Source organism: Copidosoma floridanum, unplaced genomic scaffold, assembly GCF_036245765.1.
Source record: "Copidosoma floridanum isolate Cflo_tuat_1 unplaced genomic scaffold, Cflo_Japanese_pri ptg000034l, whole genome shotgun sequence".
NCBI classification, from domain to species: Eukaryota; Metazoa; Arthropoda; class Insecta; order Hymenoptera; family Encyrtidae; genus Copidosoma; species Copidosoma floridanum.
Genome location: NW_028321911.1, coordinates 8,537,556 through 8,546,569, shown reverse-complemented (window position 1 = coordinate 8,546,569; position 9,014 = coordinate 8,537,556). Strand labels below are relative to the sequence as shown.

General features: G+C 50.0%; 1 protein-coding gene across 1 annotated transcript; it reads left to right on the top strand.

Moving 5' to 3' along the window:
* Nucleotides 1-3,856: 3,856 nt before the first annotated feature.
* On the top strand, nt 3,857-8,467 carry LOC149373266 (uncharacterized). Its single transcript, XM_089597583.1, has 6 exons — nt 3,857-5,500; nt 5,544-6,244; nt 6,289-6,949; nt 7,017-7,431; nt 7,520-7,929; nt 7,991-8,467. The coding sequence occupies exons 1-6, from the start codon at nt 3,857-3,859 to the stop codon at nt 8,465-8,467; spliced, it is 4,308 nt and encodes a 1,435-aa protein (XP_089453709.1).
* The last annotated feature ends 547 nt before the right edge of the window (nt 8,468-9,014 follow it).

The following is a 9,014-nucleotide window of genomic DNA, read 5'->3' as shown; positions in this document are numbered from 1 at the left end:
TCGCACATTCGAAATAAATAATAAATTTACGTGCTATACATAAAAACACGACAATTTACAATTGTTCAACATAAACGACAATTAAATTGCAAACGATTAATACGAATTTTGATAGTATAGGCACACTACAAAAAGTAGACGAGATACTTTTCATGTCTTTCGCACGACGGCATCAAATTTTTTTTTTTTTTTTTGCAAGTGATTTATCTGACAGTTTTTTACAAAGCGGTTGCATATGTTGCTAACGATCTATCAGTTTTGAGTATTTTTTCGAGCCAAAATTAGTAAGTTGCTCACGGACTTCTCAGAGCTACAGATTTAGGGTCTAGTTGTGTGATTTGATATACGCAACAAGGTTCGAAATTAATCATCATACAACTAACACAGGGCACGCGTGAACACGTGGGGGAAATTTAATGTATTTTCGGCTGCGTTAACAGTGAGCAAATTTTCTGGCAGCCAAAAATACTGGTACCCTTCAACGCTGAATGACCCTAGCACCATCTAGCATGATTTTGTGTTTCAAGTCAAGCATGACAAGTGATTCCAGCCCTACCTAGCAACATTTAGTATTTATGCACTTATCAGACATTCTCCAGTGGCATCTAACATATCCCATTCGTGGCCCCGCGTATCAGACGTACCTCAGCACAACCGATAGTATTCTCTAGCTATTTCGCACGTGTGCAATGTTCGAGGGAGTACCAACTGATCAATTTTTTTTCCATGCGACCGTCTTCACGTTAGACAAGTCCTAGTGCTACCTGACACGTCCGTGTGTACACGAGCGTGTCCGAGGAATACTATATTTTATACGAGCACGTCTCAGGAATACGAACTTATACGAGTGCATCCAAGGAATACTAGCTTATAAGAGTACTTCCCAGAAATACTAGTATACTCGAGCACATCTGAGAAACACTAGAATATGCGAGCGTACACTAACGCATCAAAAAAATGCTAGCGTACACAAGCCTGCCCGAATGTACTGTAGCGTACCTATCTGAGAGCGCGCTAGCACAACAGAGAGCGCTGGCACCACTGGCATATCCGAGTGAGCGCTGGCGCATCCGAGGATTCCGAGGGTGCACCAGCACAATCGAGCGAGCGCTGGCGCATCCAAGGGCGCGCTAGCACAATCGAGCGGGTGCTGGCGCATCCAAGGGCGCGCTAGCACAATCGAGCGAGTGCTGGCGCACACCACATAATTCAAATATTATGAATTTTATTTCCTTTTGTTTTACTCAATTATTAAAAAAAAAAAAAAAAAAAAAAAAAATGTACCCAAACGAATTAAAACCCCCATCCTATAACCCCCGTCCTCATGTACACAAGTCAAAGACCTTATCCACTGTGCTATGTGCGATCCATGCATTAGGAATTTGATTAGTACATCTTATCTTAAAGATTAAAACTTATTTCTTATGTTTATTTTTACTCACTGTAAATCATTTTATATTATTTGATAATAAATTAACTGAATTAATAATTTATTTCATACAAAATCTCTTTCGGTTAAATGTATTTTTCGAAAACTCAGAAATTTGTGTACTTTAGCACAACTGCTCTGTTATGTATCAATACATATTTATTTATTTATGATTTATTTATTACCATTACAATAAACATATGATTCTGTAATGTATATGTATATTTTTTCAATGTTGATACAATTGTAACTTTGGTAACCAATATGGACCATAAAAATAAGTGTGTGAGAGTATGTGACAGATGCAAGTGCGACGTTAGAGATGTTTATAGAGTAAAAAACTTACTTATAATTTATAAAAATTTTAAAAATTATGAAAAAATTGTATAAAGAAGCTTGTGTACGCTTGTATTTTTTGGATGCGTTAGCGTACGCTCGCATATTCTAGTATTCCTCAGATGTGCTCGTATATGCTAGTATTTCTGAGAAGTACTCGTATAAGCTAGTATTCCTTGGATGCTCTCGTCTAAGTTCGTATATCTGAGACGTGGTCGTATAAAATATAGTATTCCTCGGATGTGCTCGTGTAAGCTAGTATTCCTTGTATGTATTCGCATGCCCTTGCATACCCTAGTATTCCTCGGACACGCTCGTGTACACTAGTATTCCTCGGACGTGTTTATCTACGCTCGCTTACCCTCATAACCGTTTTTGTACACTAGTATTTATCGGATGCATTCGCGGGGGTGAAAGAGACACCCAATGATTGTCTGGCTGGTGCCAGAGTACGTAAGGTCTTATGGTGGAAGACACTGTCACTAAGTTCTGCCTAACACTCGCATCCTTCTGCGAGGGACAAACAAGGTTGCACTCGAGCATAGTAAATAAGGCTCACGGACTTGTGGGGACATTTTAAGTGATGCTGTGATATGCCAAAGACGCACGGACGTGTCAGGTAGCACTAGGATTTGTCTAACGTTAAGTCGGTCGCATGGAAAAAAAATTGATCAGTTGGTACTCCCTCGAACATTGCACACGTGCGAAATAGCTAGAGAATACTATCGGTTGTGCTGAGGTACGTCTGATACGCGGGGCCACGAATGGGATATGTTAGATGCCACTGGAGAATGTCTGATAAGTGCATAAATACTAAATGTTGCTAGGTAGGGCTGGAATCACTCGTCATAGATAAAGACGATAAGACGTGATAGGTAGTCTCTGTACACATAGCCTATAATACACAGGGGCACGTCGTTAGATGGCACCAAAACTCACCTGATGTAACGTTCAAAGCCAATAAAAAACTATTCAATTCAATATGCATAATTATAAGATTAAAACTCATGGAAGCTACAGTGGCGTAGTCATAGGTTTGATTTCGTCAGATTATACTATGCTAACTAGAAATTGGGTCGCTTACAAGTGCGTACGCAAGTTAAGTAAGGCATCAACCAAGACTTTCATGCCATATTCGGGGCTTACACGAGCTACGTTGGCATGCCCTGCTTGGTTGTATGTGTGTAGTCCAGGTGGTAATCGACATCGTATGTGCTGTATTCCATGACGAGCTAGTAAAAATCCTAAGTTGTCTAGAAAGTTTAACAATGTCCTTTGTCTACTCAACAGTGGTTCGCCAGGCAAAGCTATAAGGTATACCGATGCAACGGCTTTCACGGTAGGATCCGATGCTAGTCAAGGATAGTCGAGGCTGCAAATAATCACTAATCTTGGATATGCTTAGCTAACCTAGAGTCCTAGGGATTTTCTTAAAACACAAAATCATGCTAGATGGTGCTAGGGTCATTTGGCGTGTGGGCGGGACCTACCGTCCCTCGCTCCGACACAGTCGGCATATATATATATATCTACATGCGCGCTCGCCCTGCGTGGCGACCAACGTCTATATGCGCGCTCACCCATGAGCCTACTCCGCCCTCCGTACAGCATTAGTAAGTCCTGGGCTGTTGTACCAAACACGTCTCACATGTAATAAAATATATATACATAACAGTTACCTGCTGGAGTTAACCTTCTTTACCCGAGCACACTAAGAGCCATAGGTTTGTTTCCCCATAACCGGTGACCCCGTCTTTGCGAGTAAAAACTCGTTTCACGCGTTATCGCGATTGTGAGTGCATAGGCTTCAATGCCTCGACCTCGCTCGACAATGCAGTGGTTTTACCCGCTAACGCTGCAAGCACGCTCAGCAACCAACAACAACAGCTACAGCAGCAGCAGCCACTACAGCAGCAGCAACAGCAACAACAGCTGCAGCGACAGTGGGAGCAGCAGCAACAGCTACAACGCAGTTTAGATGCCCTCTCCAACAACCCAGGCACCTTTGGCAAACAAGGGCAGTCGTTCACGAACCCCGGGGCCTCCCTCGGGCACTCAACATTTTTTTAAACGCCCAGGGACGAGGACGCCATGTTTGGAGCGTCCTCGAACCGCGAAAATTTTGGCGCGCAAAGCGGGATCCTTCCTGCCAACGAAAGTTCGAGAGGCCCAAATTCGGCGGCCGCGCTTTCGTTCGGCGCAACTTCCGGCGGCAATCACAACAATCCGGTGACGCAGTGGGACCGGGGGCAGTTTGTGCCAACAGGCTTTCCAATGGGCTCAACACAACACACGATAGCCGCACACAACACTGCTCTCGCCGATCTGCACCAGCCGCCTTTTTGGACCATGAAGGACCACTTCTGGTTCGCGACGCTGGAGGCAAAGTTTGTTCGCGCGGGAATCTGTGACGAGTTCGTGCGCTTCGAGCACCTAATGAAATACCTGTCAGAGGACTTCATCACCGTGGAGATCGAAAACATCATCAGCACAGCCGCACAGGAATGTCTGTATGGAAGCGTTAAGGACTCTTTGCTTAAGGCTTTTACAGAAAGCAGCAAACAAAAGGTCCGGAGGCTCATCTCAGGCCTGCAGTACGGCGAGGGGCCACCTTCACAGTTACTTGCCCAGATACAGCGGCTGGCAGCAACCTCGTCGGTCCGGCTTTCCTCCGCCAAGTTTGGCTCGACCGGCTGCCAATGGATATCCGGGTCGCCCTGGCTGTGTCTGAGGATCAGACCGACGGCAAATTGGTGGCACTCGCCGATCGTATTCTGGGGGATACAGTCCACCCGCCAGGGGCAGATTTTCGCGCTGTCTTCGGCGGTGCCAAGCGACAACACGCTCGACGACCTCAAGAAGAAGCTCGAGGAGCTGGCCGCTTGTGTGAGGAAGCTGTCGCAGCGACAGCCACGCGGCAGATCCCGCAACCGCGGCCCCGCCCGACGTCGCCGGGACAAGCCTAATAACGATGGGCCCGATTCCTCTCCGACCGGCGACCTGTGCTGGTATCACCAGGAGTTCGCCGAGAAGGCCCGTCACTGCATGGCGCCGTGCTCCTGGAAAAAAAAACTGAGCACATTGCCTGAGGACGCGACGACCTCGGGCAATGCTGTTAAGGCTCTATATCGTCGTATTTTCGTGCATGACAACAAAAGCAACTTGCCTTTTCTGCTCGATACGGGCGCGAAAGTATCGCTTATCCCGTGCACTCCAGGGAGCAGCGAGGAGCCCGCCACGCTGAAACTTCATGCGGCCAACGCAACCCCCATAGCAACATATGGCTCGAAGCAGCTCACCATTGAAATCGAGATGCGGAGCCTTTTCACGTGGTGGTTCGTGGTAGCGGACGTCCCCTACGGCATCCTCGGCTTCGACTTTCTAACGCAGCACGCCATTTCTATCGACCCGTCGTCTTTGTCGCTCACGTACAACGTCACGGGGGACCGCTGCGAGACATATACGGGCGCCGCGACGCTGTTCAGCATCGTGCTTCCAAACACCGTGGCCAGGCTGCTGGACTCATTTCCGCATATCACGGGAAAGGCACCCCCGCAGCCGTCCCAGGGCTCAACCACATACCACCACATCATTACCACTGGGCCCTCCAGTTGCACAGCCAGCCAGGCGGCTCGCGCCCGACCGACTGAAGGAGGCTCGGCGCATCTTCGACGAGCTGATCGCCCAGGGCGTATGTCGCCCCAGCTCAAGCCCTTGGGCCAGTCCGCTGCTCCTGTGCCCGAAGAAGGACGGTTCCCTTCGCCCATGTGCTGACTAGCGACGTCTAAACGCACGGACCGTGCCGGACAAGCACCCAATCTCACGGCTTGAGGAATACTCGGCCAACCTTCACGAAAAAACCATCTTCTCCAAGATCGATCTGCTGAAGGCTTTCAACCAAATTCCAATAGCCGAAGAGGATGTACCCAAAACAGCCATCATAACGCCCTTTGGGCTGTTCGAATTCACGGTGATGATGTTTGGATTCAAGAACGCCGCCCAAACGTTCCAGCGTAAAATTAACGACGTCCTACGTGGGCTAAACGCATTCCCTTACATCGACGACATCCTCATCGCATCTGTGGATTTCGACCAGCATATGGAAGATCTGCAGAAGGTTTTCCAACGTCTTAAGGAGCACGGCCTGTGCGTGAACTTGGAGAAGTGCGTCGTTGCCGTGGAAAAGGTCACATTCCTGGGATATGAGGTTTCTGCCCAGGGTTCAAGACCCCTACCCGATAAAGTGGAGTACCAAGCCGTACTGGAGTTCGCCCAGCCTAGAACGCTCTTCAGCCTGCGGCGTTTCATCGGCATGGTCAACGCCTACTGGCGCTGCCTCAAGGACGCCGCAGTCCACCTCGGCCCGCTGCATGCGCTCCTCAAGGGCGCTAAAAAGAAGGACATGCGGCCAGTACAATGGGACGAGGCCTCTTCCGCGGCGTTTCAGGCGTGCAGATCGTGCCTGGCAAACGCAGCCATGCTGGCCCACCCCCGCCCTTACGCGCAGCTTCGTATCTCCGCAGATGCCTCCGACACCAAGATGGGGCCGTACTGAAGCAGTTCGACGAGAGCTGGCAACCTTTGGGTTTCTTCTCGAAGCCATTATCCGCTACCGAGCAACGCTACTCGGCATACGACCGTGAATTAACGACTCTTTTCACAGCAGTCGAGCATTTCCGGGGAATAGTGGAGGGATATCCGCTGACCTTGCGCACGGACCACAAACCGCTCACCCACGCCTTCAACCAGAACACGGGAAACGCAGCGCCGCGACAACTACGCCAACTTAACTACATCGCGCAATTCTCGACCAATATCGAGCACGTCGGTGGCACGGAGAACGTCGTGGCAGACATGCTCTCACGCGTCGACGACTTGCGTATCCCTACCATCATCGACTTTAAGCAACTAGTGGTAGAGCAGGAGACTGACCAGGAGCTCAAACACGAGCTCGTTAGCTCATCAACAGCAATCAGGCTTCGCAAACTCACCCTCGGTTCCTGTGAGAGAGACATCTACTGCGACGTCTCGCAACATGACATTCACCCGTACGTTCCGCCTAAATTCAGAAGGCCCGTTTACGAGGCGATTCACAATCTCTCACACCCATCCGACCGAGCTTCAGTCAAAATGGTATGCCAGCGCTACGTTTGGCCGTCGATGTCCAAGGACATCACCCGCTGGGTCCAAGCGTGTGAACAATGCCAACGCTCGAAAGTCAGCATGCACGTTCTTTTTTATTCATCTGCAGCCCAAGGCCTTCCTGTACCCTAATCAGCGATTCGATCACGTCCACATCGACCTCGTGGGCCCACTACCAGTATGCCAGGGCTTCTCATACCTGCTGACCATGGTGGACCGTTTCTCACCCTGGCCGGAGGCCATCCCGCTGACCAACATTACAGCCGCCAACGTGGCGCTGAACTTTTACCGGCACTGGATCGCTCGCTACGGCTGTCCAAAGCGGGTGACAACCGATCGCGGAAGCCAGTTCGAGTCCGAGCTCTTCGCTGCGCTTACACGGTTGCTGGGGGGCCAGCGCATCCGCACTACGGCATATCACCCGACCGCCAACGGCCTCGTCGAAAGGTGGCACCGTTCTCTAAAGACGGCCTTGCGTTGCGACGAAGCACAGGACTGGCTGGACAAGCTTCCAGCTTCCTACGGTACTGCTAGGTCTTCGATCAGTTTACAAACACGACCTAAAGGCATCCCCTGCCGAGTACCTCTACAGCACGACTTTACGCCTACCAGGCGAATTTTTTACCGAGGAGGATACACCAATCGACAGAAACTTCTTCCTGGAGCCGTTCAGAGCTCATATGAGACAAACAAAGCCATCACCGGCATCGCACCACTGTAAACAAAGCTCATTTTTCTACGAGACGCTCTACACTTCATCGCCCGTCTACGTGAAGTGCAACGCAAAAAAGAACTCGCTCGACCAAGCTTACAGTGGCCCGCACGAGGTCATTGAACGAATCGACGACCGGGTATTCAAGGTAAAAGTGAACGCCAGAGTCGTTACAATCAACGTGCAGAACCTAAAGCCGGCCCACTTGCTACGCGAGGAACTACCACTACCAGAGGATTCCGTAAAAGCGCCAACTTCAGCAACGCCCCAGCAGCAAAGTGCTGGCGCCTCGACGCCCTTGGACCCTTCGGTAACTTTAACACCGTCAATCACCCAGGTAACACCGGACATAAAACAACCGGCTGCCACAGCACCACCTTGCCGAACACCTGCAAACGCCGCGCCATCAACACCGTCAATTTCGCGCGTGCCGAATGCATGTGCCAGCCATGACCTCCACGTGTCGTTCGAGCGGCTCCGGCTCAGCCAGCGGTAGCTGCACCACCCAAGCTCGCGGGTACACCGGCGCAGCTCAGGACGTACTCACGAACAACCGTGCGACCCCCACGCGCCTTCCTGGCGGCCCCAGATCGGCCAACAACAACCGCGCTCTCCTTGCCCGCGAGCCCACCCGCTCTGGCCGGACCCAGCTCAAGCACGGACTCACGGCCCCGACGTGTGGTCCCAGCGACCTCGGCACAACCAACATACGCTGCGTGTCTACGGAATGCTCCTTCAAGAGCACCCACAGCAGCTGCGAAACCCCAACAACCGACAACTCAAGCGCCCGCGCTACGAGGCGTGCTGAAGCCCACGAAGTTGGTGCCCGCAATCCTCCGACGACCTAAGAAGAAAACGGTAGTGTTCAAAACTCAGCTAGTCAATAAGTGATGTGATATTAGTGTATATGTTCGTGCCATCCGCTAGTGCTTCGTTATAGTTACACAAATTGCGCCTCAGTCACATTTATTTTTACCGCGTCTTATGATATTTATCTCGTTGACATTTTTTAACAAACGAAATGACTGTAAACGCGTATTTATTTGTTTACAGGTTTTTATACATAAATGACACAGCCATCGCGTAGGCTCTATTTTACATGCAAAATCATGAACCGACAGCTACACTCCACCAACCGGACATCTTTGTTTTTTCTTCGTATTTTTATCGTACGAAATAACGTATTGCTCAATCGCGCAATACATTTTTTTCGCACTGGTGGGGGAGTGTATGTGGGGACCTTCCGTCTCTCGCTCCGACACAGTCGGCATATGTATATATATCTACATGCGCGCTCGCCCTGCGTGGCGACCAACGTCTATATGCGCGCTCACCCATGAGCCTACCCGGCCCTCCGTACGGCGGTAGTAAATCCTGGGCTGTTGTACCAAACAC

What these genes read in the sequence shown, in the direction of transcription:
- LOC149373266 (XM_089597583.1), top strand. Translation starts at nt 3,857, where the DNA reads ATGTTTGGAGCGTCCTCGAACCGCGAAAATTTTGGCGCGCAAAGCGGG. An exon ending in TGCCTGGCAAACGCAGCCAT is followed by an intron (nt 6,245 to 6,288) that starts GCTGGCCCACCC and finishes GTATCTCCGCAG; the next exon opens with ATGCCTCCGACACCAAGATG. An exon ending in CGACGCCCTTGGACCCTTCG is followed by an intron (nt 7,930 to 7,990) that starts GTAACTTTAACA and finishes CGGCTGCCACAG; the next exon opens with CACCACCTTGCCGAACACCT.